Source organism: Mauremys reevesii, linkage group 11, assembly GCF_016161935.1.
Source record: "Mauremys reevesii isolate NIE-2019 linkage group 11, ASM1616193v1, whole genome shotgun sequence".
Lineage (NCBI taxonomy): Eukaryota > Metazoa > Chordata > Testudines > Geoemydidae > Mauremys > Mauremys reevesii.
In genome coordinates this window covers 66,103,296-66,118,083 of record NC_052633.1, presented here as the reverse complement: position 1 = coordinate 66,118,083, position 14,788 = coordinate 66,103,296, and the positions used below count along the sequence as shown (strand labels likewise).

Below are 14,788 nucleotides of genomic sequence, written 5' to 3'. Positions count from 1 at the left end.
AGGCTTGCTATGTGAAAGGGGTCACCAGTACAAAAGTTTAAGAACCACTGCATTAAATATACCCAGACTCATTATTTAGCACATATCCCATTATGGGAAGCTAACAAATTCTGTGCAGTACATATTGCTTGGTCATCTAGGTTTCTATAACGTGCCCATCCCCATGGTATCTGAGCATCTGGATGCATGTGTTTCTGCAGCCAGAGGAAATTCTCTTACCATTGAGGAGCCAGGTGATCTGAGGCACAGGTGTACCTTCCACAGAACACTGCAGCACGAAATCTTGCCCTTCACTCACTGTACATCCCTTCAAGACACTGGAAAACCTCGGAGCAATCTCTTCAACTTTAGGCCCTTTAAGTCAAAGCAAAAGTGGATCTGTTAATACAGGGCTGACAAATCGACAATTCCTCTGGGAGTTTTACTCAGTAGATTAAGAGGATATACTGGAATGTCAATGCAAAATCATTTCCACATACATGTGCAAGATCACAGCTGTAAAGAAAAGAATCTTTTGGAAGTAAAAACAGTTTTGACTCATGGACTAATACAAAGATAGGGCACCCTGCATAATCTTCAAAAGATTTTGCTTGCCTTTCATGCTTTACATTAGGCTCTGGTTTTGCAAGTGAAACCCCACACCCAGCCACATGCATCAGGCCACCATGAGGAACTCAAATCTATTAACAGAAAGTGAAGAAGTGCAAAGAACAGGAAGGATCGGGTTTTTCACAATTCTCCTCGTTAGGCAATGAAACGGAGGAGGAATTCAGGATTTTGCCCACATGCTGGAAATAGGACTCTGACGAGGCAGGAAATGTGCTGTGGAGGGACCACAGGTGGCCAGGTTTAAAAGCCAACAATTCCCAGTGCTGGCAGAGAAATGTTGCATCAACATGACTGGAGCTTTGTAACAAAACCTCAAATCACATAAAAGAATGGGCTTGGAAAAAAACCATAACTTAGGCCAGTGTTTGCTAAGATGCTCCGGAATCTTTCAAGCAAACCTGATATTCAAAGGTTTCAAGCTCAAAAATAGTGCCAGATAAAACTCTCAGGTTTTGTTCCATGTAATTCTTATTCCTATTGTACCACACAAGAGTGTTATGAGAATCAGTCAGCATTTCGAAAGCATTTCGGAAATGCAAAGCACTACATAAGTGTTAAGCGACTTCCAACAGAGTCCCGTGCAGAAGGTGCAGACCCCTTTAGGCAGGGTCTCTGCCCTCCTCTTCATTCATACATATTACATTACTTTCTTACACACAGCCATAGCAGCTCCAACCAAGATCAGGACCCCCCCACGTGTCAGGCATCCTACCAACACAGTGAGGAACAGCCACTGCCCTGAAGAGATAACAAGACAGAAGACAAAGGGTGAAGTCGTGAGGAAGGGAGACAGAGACAGAGATATAAAGGGACTTTCACAAGATCACACACCAGACTGGTGGTAGAGCAGAGCTGGGAATTAAAAAGTCTATATATGAATTAATTTTAACAGGAATTTTGCAGCCAAATCTTTTAGGCAGCTTTAAAAATCCCATCCTTAGTTCTTAAAGCGCATGTTGGCTTACCCTAACTTACTTACTTTTTACACTTAACACCCAGCTGGTGGAAGTTCGACCCCTGGGGTTGAAGGCTGTACAGCTATAGGATCCACTGTCTCCCAAGTGGGTTTTCATCAAGCACAAGCAATGAATTCCATCCTCTTCGTATATTTGGATGCCATCTTTTCCTTTTACCGGGGTTCCCTCTTTGAACCATTCCACATCTGGTTTTGGTTTCCCTGAAACTAGATGATGCAAAGTTGGAGCATGGGGGCGAGGGCCATTAAAGATATTTCCCCATTATGATAAACCTTCACTTTGCCTATTACATTTTTTTTTTACCAGCACAATAGACATGGTAAAATATTCTGATACACAGTTACTGCTTATCTTTCCTCACCCATCCCAGCCCTTAAAAAGGCATTGACAACTTGAAAAAAGTCACATGCACTTCTGTCTGAAAATTGTTCCTCTAGTGTTGTTACAAGTCACACCTAAGATTGCTGTAATCCAGCTAGACTGGAGATAGGAGGTAGGGAGGAAGAAACATGTTCCATTGTCTTCCCCAACCCTCAAGTTTGTTTGCTTTTTTTGCATTTAGCAGCACTTTGTGAATTGTCAATTTCTACTGTAAAATTGGTTACAGTAGTTGCTCAATTTCTGCTGTTTGGCTAGGTCTTTCATATGGCAACGGGGAACAGAACAGTAAAAAATTAGAAAAAATGCCATTCTTTCAATTGTGCATTTGCAAGGCCGGATACTTAATCTGACTCAGCACAGCAAGGGATGAGGCATGGGGGAGAATGGCGGTTACAAGAGTGAAAGATCATGAGATGTGCCTAACATCATAGATGCATCTTGTTGGTACCTCTCTGGTTTTTGAGGGATGCAAACAGGAGGAGCAGACACGATGGGAGAAAATAAATTGGAAGAGCATCTATTGTGTGTACAACTGTGAAGTACAGGGAGGATAGATTGACCGAGGCAGAGGAGATATCAAGAAGAAGAGTTGACACTGCACAAAGTCACTTGACTCTTAAGGCCTGATCGGAAGCACTCTGAAGTCAATAGAAAGACACCTATTTACTTCAGTAGGCAGTGAATGAGGGAGGCCCTTAGGCTCATATCCCCAATGTTATTTAAGCTCCTAACTTCCATGGAAGTCAGGAGCCTAAATTCCTTTGAGAATCTGGGCCTTAGTGCCTCTGTAAAACAGAGAACATTTCCCTCCCTCACAGGAGTAGTGCGAGGCTTCACTAGTTCATGCTTGTAAAGTCCGTTGAGAAGGTGATAAAGAAGTGCTTAGCTTAATATACTATGGAAATAAACTACCCGTATATACTCATTCATTAGCCTGTTTGTTTATAAGCTGACCCCCCCAAAATGGATAGGTAAAAATGGCAAAAACCGTATGACCCTTTCATAAGCCGCCCCTATACTTCAGGGGTCGGCAAACTTTGGCTCCTGGCCCATCAGAACAAGTCACTGGCAGGCCGGGACGTTTTGTTTACCTAGAGCGTCCGCAGGCACAGAGCTCCTCAGGTCACAGTGGCCGCGGTTTGCCATTCCCAGCCAACGGGGGACGTGCTGGCTGCCACTTCCTGCAGCTCCTATTGGCTGGGATCAGCAAACTGTGGCCAGTGGGAGCTGCAGGGCTCCGTGCCTATGAACGCTCCAGGTAAACAAAACATCCCGGCCCTCTAGCGGCTTACCCTGATGGGCCGGGAACCAGAGTTTGCCGACCCCTGATCTACAATGACAATATATTAGATATTCAATTCAACAGAGCTTAAAATCATCAACTTTTGGTGTAGACCCGCTGATAAGCCAACCCCCACTCTTTAATGCTTCACTTTTTTATCAAAAAAATTCTGCTTATGAACAAGTATATACAGTATTCAGGGAGCCCTTTGGAATACCTTCTCCACTCCTGACTCACTGGGAGGGTAATATAAAATATATTCTTTATAGAGTGAAGAAGACGCATCAAGAAAGGAAATCAACGACTAGATTTTTTCCTGCCTAGAATGTAAAGCCATCTCTCTCTTTTTTAGGAGGCTATTTGATGTGCAAATGTTACATTAAAATTCCAGAAAAATGCTTCAAAATTATTTTCTACTAAACTGCAATAAAAATGGAAGTTCCTCATATTTTCCTCAGGGAATGGATTAAAAGGTTACCCATGATATGCAGCCAAAAAGCCCTCCATCGTTCCTTTCTCTTCTGAGAGGTTAAAATCTGATCCATTTCTGAAGAAGAGGAAACACTGAGCCAGGGCCTTTTAATTATGACCTTCTGTAGTTAAATCATTAGAAACACTTGCCTAAACACCAGAGGCTAGACTGAGCCCTAAGCAGGGGGTGATGTGCAAGTGCCGAGAGAAAGCAGTGCGATTCCACTACAATTCCTTCTCTACTCCATCCCTTGCTCCATGGGTCAGTAACTTACTACAGCACTGAAAAAGGTGCAGCTTACTTATCCTCTTGTACCAATTCAGCACCACAGGTCAGCATGCTGGAGAAGGGGACAGAAGCAAGAATCTGCTGGTGGGGCAGGATAAGGAGGGAGTGAGCGCTGGGCATGCAGCCCATGGTCAGCCATTCGGCACCTGCGCCTTGATGCAGGGAGCCCTATAACAGCCATGCAGGAGAGTGGCCTTGGGCTCGTACTCCCTCTTATTCCCCTGAACAGCCGTATTAAGGTCTGGCCCTGTATAGAAATCACAGAGACAGAACACCACAATGGCGTGCAGTGGAATAACGGTTTTGCTGATGCAAATGTGGAGTACCACCGAAGAGCTGTTTTAAGAATGGTTTAGGAAGGAGAAGAAACCTGCACTGAAGTGTGAAGTATTTCCCTGTTATCCCATCTATAGCAACAGAGCCCTAAGCACTGGGTTCTTTGAGCTTTCATCCCTTTACCTTTGCTTTTGAATTTGACCTCCTGGCCTTCTAATACTTCCTGGCTTTGTGGACGGCTCTCAAACTGCGGAGGGACTCCCTGAGGCTCCCTCTTCTGCTCTGTTGTGCTCTTCCTTGTTCCAACTCTGTTTTCTGCTTCCCGACTCCTTGGACCAGCTTGTCTGATGAGAGACGCAGTTTGTCGAGTTGTCGTCAGGGGCTGTGTGGCCCCTTTCCTGTCCTCATCCTGTCCAGTAGAAGTGGCCGTGGATTCTGCCTTTGGTTCTGGTTGCACTTTAATGGCTTGCAGGGTTATGGTGCTGGAAGTTTTCTGTAGGCCCTGAGATCCCCTCACTTCTCCTTTAGGTTCCTGAGCAGGTTCTGTGTTGGGTTCTCTGAGCTGTCGTTGTCTATTGTCCTTGGCTTCTTTGGAGGAGATAGAAGAGGCCTCTTTCTTAACTGCTGTCCTCTCTTTGGTTTCAACTGTGAGGCCAGTGCTGCTGGATTTCAGTTCCTTAGCAATCCCATTGCTAGTTGCCAGTTTGAATTCTGAATTTTCAATAGCTTTGGTTGCAGTGGAAGTTGATTTTGTTGGAGTGCTGAAGGGAAATTATTTATTTAGAGATATAATCAATTGCTTGTAATAATTAGTACTTATACAGCACTTCTAGCTTCAGAGAACTTTGCAAACATTCATAGTTTATAAGACCAGAAGGGATCATTGTGATCATTTAGTCTGACCTCCTGTATAACACAGGCCACCGGACATCCTTGAATTAATTCCTGTTAACTAATTAACCCCCACAAAATCTGTGTGAGACAGAGGTAAATAATATTTACCTCTATCTGTTAAAGGGGAATAAATGGCTTGTGCCACAGAGTGATTCAATGTCAGAATGTGGATTACAGAACTGGAGTTGCTGGATCCAATTCCTCTGCTCAGGCCCTCTTTTGCATGACATGGGTCAGCTTCTGATCTCACATACAGTCTTAGACTTACAGTTCATTCCATCTAAATCTATGGAGTGACAGTGGTGTAAAATCGATGTAAGTGTGAACGGATTCAGGCCACATATATAAATGACTCAAAACACTGTATAAGTTAACTTCCTGTAGATAATTCTAGTTGACTATTTTCACTGTATTTTATTATGCTTATTAAACATACAGTAAAAAAGTCTCAAAAATGCCTAAGTGATTTGGGAACCTAATTTATATTAACTTTCAATGAGACTTAGGCTCTGAAGTCCTCAAGTCTCTTGAAAATAGAACTAAGGCTTGCAAGTCACTTAGGCACTTTTGAAAATTTTACCCATAGTGCCTATGGGCCTCAGCTAGGTTAGGCTGGATAAATAACTACGTATCAGGCTTGCACTTGTGATTGTACGATGTTATGGTTTACAAAACATACTAATTCTCCTAGGAGCTCTACTTCTTGAGACCTCAGGACATTGCAAGCTCTGGTGAGTAGCTCAATTTTACTGTTAAAAAAGCATGTTACCAGGAGAAGCCTAGGTCTTAGCATTGTGGTAGGATGAAATTTTGAAAAGCACTCAGTTTTGGCCTAGTTTTGTTTCCAGCAGAGCTGAGCACTTTTGAAAATCCCACTCCAGATGTGTTGGGACAGAAATCCAACATCCTGAATGGTCTAAAACTCAGAGCTAGTGGATATGTTCAATAAACTAATACGAGCCTCGATGACTCCATGAAGCGATCTTGTACATTCTGGTTAGCACTGGTTAAAACTTTTCGTTCATGCATTTTTTTCCTATTAAAAATCCTCTAACTGAAAATGTTTCTTTCATTTTTCAACTTAAAAAAATTAAAATTTTCTTCAAAACTTTCAGAAAAAAATTGAGAGAACATTTTTCATTTCTTATATCTTTTTTTCACAGAAATATTTATCATTCTGACCAGATCTAATCCTGGAATTTCTATGTGAAGGACTCAGAAGCACAGTATGTACTTGTATATAGAAGGAGCACAGGTATTCCATAGTCATTGCTTACACTGGTTACCTGGAAGATGTGTATAAATCCTCTAGACTACTTTGAAAATCTCAGCAATCATTTCTAGAACTCCAACCTTCCTTTACACTTCAGCAGACACAATAATTTAAACATAAAGCTAGTCCTGCAGAAGTTTAAATTGTTCCGTTCCCAAAATTTGTTTTCCAGGACTAAAACCTTCAGAGGTTCTCTAAGGGCTGGTCCATACTAAGAAGCGGGGTCGAACTAGGGTACGCAAATTCAGCTACGTGAATAGCGTAGCTGAATTCGAAGTACCCTAGTTCGAACTACTCACCGATCAGGCGCGCGGAATCGAAGTCCGCGGCTCCAAGGTCGACTCCGCCACCGCCGTTTGCAGTGGTGGAGTACGAGTCGACATGGCGCTTCGGAGTTTGAACTATCGCGTCCACATTAGACGCGATAGTTCGAACTCCGAGAAGTCGAACTCACCGCGTCGACCCGGCTGGTAAGTGTAGACTAGCCCTAAATGTATGAAAATAGAAATCACTAGACCCATTTCTTACTCATTTAGTTTCAGTTTTTAATTAAGATTCATGCAGTACCATGCTTTTAAGAAAGATCTGCTCCATATTGACATGATGTATGCAAGTGTTCTGAGCATGAATCTCTTGTTTCATGCAGTTCACATGTCAATACTGTAGCCATTCCACATTTGGAGCTCCTCCTTGAAGACAATGTACATAGTGTGGCAGACCTTGGTCTCACCAGACCTAGCACTTCCCCATTTGCTTGCGTTGGGCTTGGGGTAAATCAGCCCCACTCTGAGCAGTTTGTCTTCCCCCCTCTGTGCTCCTCTGGCCATATGTTCAGGGTAAGCGTTGGGATCGGCTTAAGGGGCGAGTCTCCACCAAACAAAAAGGAAACAGTCTCACAAACACAAAAACAAAGGGGGATATCTTTCCCTGCCCCCTTGCTGGGCCAGAGTGTTGTCCTGTTTGCTCTGGGGTGTCAGTTCTTCCCCTAGCAGACACTCATGTTTGGCTGTTTCCCCTATGGGAAGGAGAACAGCCTCTCACCCTAGGGAAGCTTATTTCCCTATTGCCACTAGCCTGGCAGCTGCAGAGGAGGGGCTTTAAAAGGTCTCAGGCAGTCCCTTAATTGGATGCAGGTGTCCCTAATTGACCTGAGGTAACCCCTTCTCAGCTTGTAGGAAAGAGGGCCTTTAACATTCTAGGGCAAACATAGTGGCCCTCTACCAGACTCCTGTGGCTGCCCGGCCTGACTTTGTTACACCAGAAACATCAGAATTTTCCCTTATAGATCAGATCAGTGGTCTGTCTCGGACAGAATGCACCCACCAACAGCGACCGATACTAACTGCTTCACAGGAGGTACAAGGAATCCATTATGAGATAATCTGTCCCCGAGTAAAGTTTCCTTCTAACCCCCAACAGTTAGATTTGACTTACGCTATGAAGGAGGAAGGTTTGTTTTTCTTTCAGTGGAGTTTCATGCTGCAGTTTCAAGACACAGTATATTGCATTTTAAAAGATCAGAAAAGGGAAAAAGTATTGAATGAAAAACATACCATAATGGGTGAACATACTGGTCTGTCTTATCTGAACCTGAAATAAAAATAAAGGAAACATATTATACTAAATACAAGTATCAGAGGGGTAGCCGTGTTAGTCTGGATCTGTAAAAGCAGCAGAGTGTCCTGTGGCACCTTATAGACTAACAGACGTTTTGGAGTATGAGCTTTCGTGGGTGAATACGACGAAGTGGGTATTCACCCACGAAAGCTCATGCTCCAAAACGTCTGTTAGTTGATAAGGTGCCACAGGACTCTTTGCTGCTTATATTAAATACAAACCTTGTAAATGTCAAAATAAAGCTTTAGGTAAAGTCTATATTTTGGAGAGTCATTTTTTTTGGTATGGGAGCCAAATTATGGCTTGCCACCAGAGGAAAGTTGATATAGCTCTAAATCATACCCACTTTTTGCTGAGTCACTGGACCACAACAGATTCATTGACAGATCTTGACTCCCAACCACAAGTGCTGACTGCTTAACTGAAATGGCAAGAGGCCTTGGCTCAGTTTAAGATATTTCTGGATCTAGCAACTGCAAGGCCCACTGAAAACTAATGGGCTTTGTCAGACAAATGTTCTGGGTTAGAAAAGGCAGGCATGTATGATATTCCAGCTGGAGGCAGCTCATTAATTCTTAATGGAACTTCAGAGAGGATGTGGACTCATCCTCTGTATTTGACCTAAATCGTGTAATTATGAAGATGCTGAATCAGGTGTTCTGGTTGTAAACTGTGTCCAGCTGCAAATTCCTGACTAAGCTTTAGCTGGCTGGTAGAGATTAACATGTTCAACACAAAGACAACCAACATATTGAATCTTTCACTTTTGGAAGAAATGTTCTGGCATGGAAGTTCACACAGGGCTTACAATGAATCCAGGGATTCAAATTGCTCAGTGTAGTTTACAGCCCAAAACAGAGATTTAGTTTTCTTCTTATTTTAAAATACCCTAATTATTCTAGGTCATTTAGTCCCAGTTACATCTGTCCTTGTGTGAGTATGCCAGGAGGGAAAGATCCTTGTCCCACACTTATGCACATAGCACTGGTAGCCATAAATGGGCTGCCAACTCTGCAGAGTGCAAAGACAGGATGCCAGTTGGTGCAGTCTGCTGCGCTCCAAGTCTGCTAGCACAGGAAAGCACTGGTTACAGTACATGGTGACCAGATTTTTAAAGTGAACAACCAGGACAGCAGTTCAGGGAAGGAGGGCAGCATAAGGAACAGTTTTAGATCCCAATACAAGAAAGCACTTTAAGCCCATGTTTAATGATGCTAAAGTCCCATTGAATCCCACATATTTAAGTGTTGCCCTGAATAATGCTACTTTCTTGAACTCGGGCCTTGGTAAGGTACAGGGAAGTTTGCAGAGATGGGCTTCAGAACTTGTGCTAGGAAGGGCAGTGGGAGGTGAAACAGGGCAGGTCTTCAGTATGTCACAGATCAAGGAGGTGGGGGGAGTGTCCCTTGAAGAGCATATGAACTCAGTCTGCTTGTTGTCAGTATCAATATCTGAGGCAGCTCGTTCAGGTGACTAGTCTACAGGGAGTTACAAAAACCAGGACAAAACAACTGTGTGTGTAAAGTTCATGTGGACATGGAGACAGACTTTGGGGGAGGGGGCTGAGAACATCCCCAGACATATGGGACATGTTCCCACCCTAAAAGGGACTTGCCTCTGAATCTGACAATTCATTTGGCTGTGGACTACTTCCTACTGGACAGCTTTATCTCCCAGACAAAGATTGTCTCCTCACTTTTGAAAAGCAGGAGCACAGACTCCTTCATGTGAGCAAGATTCAGGAACTTTTATTTTCACTCTGTGGTGTTTTGCCCATGTCCAGCAGGGTTGAGCACCCTGGTGTAGACTTGCAAGTTATAAAAAAATTAAATAAATAGGGACAACTAGAAGGTTGTACACCAATTATGTTACACCTGGCATTTACTGCTGGAAGTTTACATTGCTGTTTAGTGCCCACTGAGGGCAGCTTTTGATACCTTTACTCATGTTGAACAGCGCTTCACTCCACAAGTATTCTCAATGAAAGAAAAGCTATCACCGGTGGAGCATGGTGCTATTCAGCCTAACTAAATGTGTTGGAATCTGGCCCGGGACATTCAGTCCACATACACTCACTTCATCATGCTCAGTGAATGTTTGGCCTCTTCTTATTTGTGTATTTTGCAACACTGAAATCAAGAAGTTAAGATGAGGGGGAATGCCTAGGAGACAGGGACTTGCCCATGGAACTTCCTGCCACTGGAGAGCAGTCTGAGCCCAAGACTCTTCTTTCTGCAGTCTTCCTCCTGACAACAGAGTCTTTGAATAGCCCCAGCAATGCACTTCAGGAAGTAAGTGGCCTAGAAATGGTTCTTTGTCAGTAAGTGTGTTCAAGTTGATGGTGAGGAGGATGGAGAACTTTCTTCTTTAGGAAACATTTTGAGGGCTGTGTTGGCAGGTGTAAAGAGCCTGGGCAATACCTTTTCAGCAAGCTACAACAGATTTAGAGCCAGTTACTCAAAAGTGATAAGTGATTTTGAGACACCTTAAATGGCCTGATTTTGAGAGGGTGGTGCTAGCACATGCAGACAAATCAGGCCCTTTCAGATGTCTGAAGCTGGAAACCCGAAATCATTATAAAAATAATACCTGTCTCTCATATAGAACTTTTCATTCATAGCTTTCAAAGAGCTTTACAAAAGTGACAAATGTCCATTTTAAAAATGGGGAAACCGAGGCACAGAACAGCAAATTAAACTCAGCCTTAGTAGCTGCCTCAGAGGAATGAAGCCCATGTAGGAGGGGCCTAGAACGTTCTTTCTGAGGAAATATTTAAAAAATGAAGGCAGCTTGGTTAATACCAAAGGCATAAAACAACACTCCTAACAGACACCTCTCCAAAGCACCTTGTGTGTTGCCACACAGAAATCCATACTGCATTAAATGCATGTGTTTTGCACAAGTTACGGTTACACAACAACATAACACAAAGATTCTACTGCATTTCTTACACCTTGGAGGACTCTATAGAATTAGCTCTCTGAATGCATTGATGAGGTTGCCAGATCATGAGCTGTGGCTACTCCAATTAGCCTAGAGAGTTACTAAAATGCTACAGAATAGTCTAAGAGATTCACAAATTCCAAGGGACCATTGTGATCATCTGCTTTGACCTGCTGCATAATACAGGCCACAGAACTTCCCAAAAATGATTTCTAGAGCAGATCTTTTAGCAAAACATCCAATCTTGATTTTTTTTTGTTGTTGTCAGTAATGGAGACTCTACCACTCCCTTGGTAAGTATTCCAATGGTTAATTACTCTCACTGGTAAAAATATGCATCTTATTTCCAGTCTGAATTTGTCTAGCTTCAACTTCCAGCCATGGGATCATGTTAGACCTTTCTCTGCTAGACTGAAGAGCCCATTATTAAATATTTGTTGCCCATCTGCGTACTTACAGATTGCAACCAAATCAACCCTTAACTTTCTCTTCGTTAAGCTAAATATAGTGATAGTGATAGACTCAAAGAGCTCAATCTAAGGCATGTTTTCTAATCCTGTAGTTGTTCTTGTGGCTCTTCTCTGAACCCGCTCCCATTTCTCAACTTCCTTCTTGAACCGTGGACACCAGAACCGGACAGTATTCCAAAGAAGTGTTTTCATTCCATTTTCCAAGTTCATTGTAGTGTACTTCATTCTCAGGAGGCTCAGACTAGCATTTTGGCAAAAGCGCACAACCACTTGTTCTGGGAGATCCAGATTCAGATATTAGGCAGGTAGTGTTTGGAAGCATCAGAGAGGCAGTACTCAGCCTCCAAAAGGCAATGTTTCCCATCCTCTGTGCATCAGCAGCAGGTTTCAAGTTGAACTACTGTGTTATAGGCCAGCTGTGACACTGGGACTGCAGCACAAAGGAATTTAATAGCTGAGATGAAGGAAGAGGTGAGCAAATACTGAATAAACCATGTTCAAGGTGAGCCATACATTTGAATCCTTGTCTCAGGGTAGAGAGGAGAGATGTGGTGAAATCAGGGCACTCCACAAAGAGTGAACAAAAGCCTCTAAAAGGTACATAGGACAAAAATAACCCATCACAACCTTGCAATTAGTCTGGCCATAAACAAACAGTTACCAATTTTTTTTTGCTGAAGAAGTAATCTGAATCCCAGTTGAAAGATGATCAGTTAAAGATCCATAAAAAGCTTAACAAACCTCAGCTGGCTGAAGACAAAAGAGTGCTACATGACCCTATCAATTAAGAGAACGTTCTTTCCACCCTCCACCCGACTGTGGAAACTTGGAAGAAATAAAGCTCTTGGAACAAGATTATCTTTACAAGAGATCTACATAGCTTTGCTTAAAAAGAATACAATAATTTCAGTTGTATGACTGCCTGATAATACTTTACAGAACTTCCTACTAGCTGGTTTAATTGATACTTAAAGAATTAGATATGGGAGGTTAGAATGGTAAAGGCAGCTGATAAGATAAATACACTACCATGTAACCTCCTTTTTACTAAATGCCCGGGGCCCATAGTCCTCTCCTGTTCTGAACATACTGATCCAGGAAAGACTGTGCCCCTTAATTAGGGATGCAGTTAGCATTTGAAATTTATACACAATGTGGCTGAACTGTCGGTTCCCAGCCCGCATCATGTCCCAAGACAGATGTGTCCATTATACACAGTAGGATCATTAACCTGGCGGGAGCAGTCAGAGTTTCAGTCACATATTTAATAAAAGGCTCAATGAACAAAAAACTGTCTGTCTGAGTAATACACAGGCAAATGGGGTCTCTCTAGTGGCTGAATACAGCGGTTACACAGATTGATACTTGCTCACAGCATCCTTTTAGGTTAAGTAGCACATGGTTGAGTTCAATTCCCATTGTCATTTGTACACATATAACTCTGTTGCTTCTCAAAATGGCTCCCCAGATGGACACAGACTCCCATGGACCTCAGATGATTGCAACAAGCTGGTGTAATAGGGGCATATATGTAGTGTATTGGCTTTGTGCACATAGCTGGCCCCAGTAGCTGCAACAGCCTACTTCTTCCTTAGAGATAAAAAGGCTTCTACTGTAGCTCAAGTGATAGAGGCCTATGCTTTTGGTGTTGATGTACAAGCATGAGGAGCATCAACCCAGAAAATTAACTATACATGTCATGACATATGTAGCACACATGTTTATACAAATCTATTTTTTCCTTTTAATTACAGTCAGAAGAGGTCAGGGCTGGGAGCTAGGATCACCCGAGTTTTAAACTCAGCTTTTTATCTCTTCTTGTGCTGGTCTGGGCAAGCTTAACTTCCCCATGTCTCTGTTCGGCCCTCCCCACGCATCTATAAATATGGGTATAATAATAATAATAATGCTTTACTACTCAAAGGGGAATTGTGAAGATTAATGTTCATACAGTGCATTGAAAGAATAAAGTACTACGACAATGCTAAACACAATTACTTAACAATCATGGTAAAAGGATTTGCCCCTCCCCATCCCAAATGAGGCTCTCTCTAAAGGTATGATTACTGTATTTAATTACATATGTAGAATTTCCACACAAGGGGAGGGCGCATGGGAGGGGGGATAGAGAGAGAGAGCGAGCTTGGGGGGGGGGAAATCAACACTTGTATTCAGACATTGCTGAAAGCAACGATTCAAGAACGCTTTGTAATGCACTTGTGTTATTCCCAATTGATCTCTTGTTGTTGTACCTTGAACCATGAGTTCTGCAGACACAGATGCCTTCCCAGAGCTATTCATCACAGTACAAGTATAAGTTCCAGCATCAGCCAGACGAACATTTTGGATTTCCAAGAACTGGATGCCTGATTTCTCAAACATGTTGAAACGATCTTTTTGCTGCAACTGAATATCACCCTGCAAAGATCACAAAACAATCCCATTAGAGACAGAGTCATGGAAATAAGCAGCTTGTGGTAAAAGACCAGTCCATTGTCCCATGTTGTTCTTTCCACTTATCTCTCAGCCAAATACCTTCTGTGGCTAGTACCCAGCCAGTATAAACAAACATTTTGGGTTCAAAGCTTTATAATTCAAATCTGCAGGAGACTGCTTCTCCTGGATTTTGCCACCCCTTATTTCCATTCTATTCTGAATTTTCATCATTCACATTAGTATCCTTAGAAAATTAAATTTACATTTACTGTATAGGCAACTGAAGCAGTAATACATATTATTTCCTTTCCTGAGAGATGGACATCACATTTTAGAATTATATCAGAGGGGTAGCTGTGTTTGTTGCTTTTTACAGATCCAGAGTCCTGTGGCACCTTATAGACTAACAGAAGTATTGGAGCACAAGCTTTCAAGCGTCTGACGAAGTGGGTATTCACCCACAAAAGCTCATGCTCCAATTCTTCTGTTGGTCTATAAGGTGCCACAGGACTCTTTGTCACTTTTTAGAATTATAGTTACAGACAGACTTTGTGCTACGGCCCCTTTATGCTGGCTCAGTGGTTTGAGCATTGGCCTGCTAAACCCAGGGTTGTGAGTTCAATCCTTGAAGGAGCCATTTAGGGATCTGAGGCAAAAATCTGTCTGGGGATTGGTCCTGCTTTGAGCAGGGGGTTGGACTAGATGACCTCCTGAGGTCCTTCCAACCCTGATATTCTATGATTCTAAGGAAATTCCCCCAGCCTAAGAGAGGTTCCTGAGCAGCCCAGAGCTGCCAGAGAGACCCAGTGCAGTCCCTCTCTGGCATAGGGAGCATCTCAGGGGTAGACTGTAGGGAGCAAAAGGTCTTGG

At 42.8% G+C, this 14,788-nt stretch overlaps 1 protein-coding gene across 7 annotated transcripts in view; it reads right to left on the bottom strand.

The window, feature by feature from the left end:
* The window catches only part of MYLK (myosin light chain kinase), a 326,396-nt gene that overhangs the window by 142,632 nt on the left and 168,976 nt on the right, over nucleotides 1-14,788 (bottom strand). For all 7 annotated transcript variants that reach the window (XM_039495244.1, XM_039495239.1, XM_039495241.1 and 4 more), the window contains 5 exons: nucleotides 13,735-13,900; nucleotides 8,006-8,042; nucleotides 4,469-5,046; nucleotides 1,589-1,792; nucleotides 220-354 (listed from right to left, as the gene is read on the bottom strand). In XM_039495244.1, the coding sequence (XP_039351178.1) occupies nucleotides 220-354; nucleotides 1,589-1,792; nucleotides 4,469-5,046; nucleotides 8,006-8,042; nucleotides 13,735-13,900 (1,120 nt within the window). The remainder of the gene's footprint in view (nucleotides 1-219; nucleotides 355-1,588; nucleotides 1,793-4,468; nucleotides 5,047-8,005; nucleotides 8,043-13,734; nucleotides 13,901-14,788) is intronic.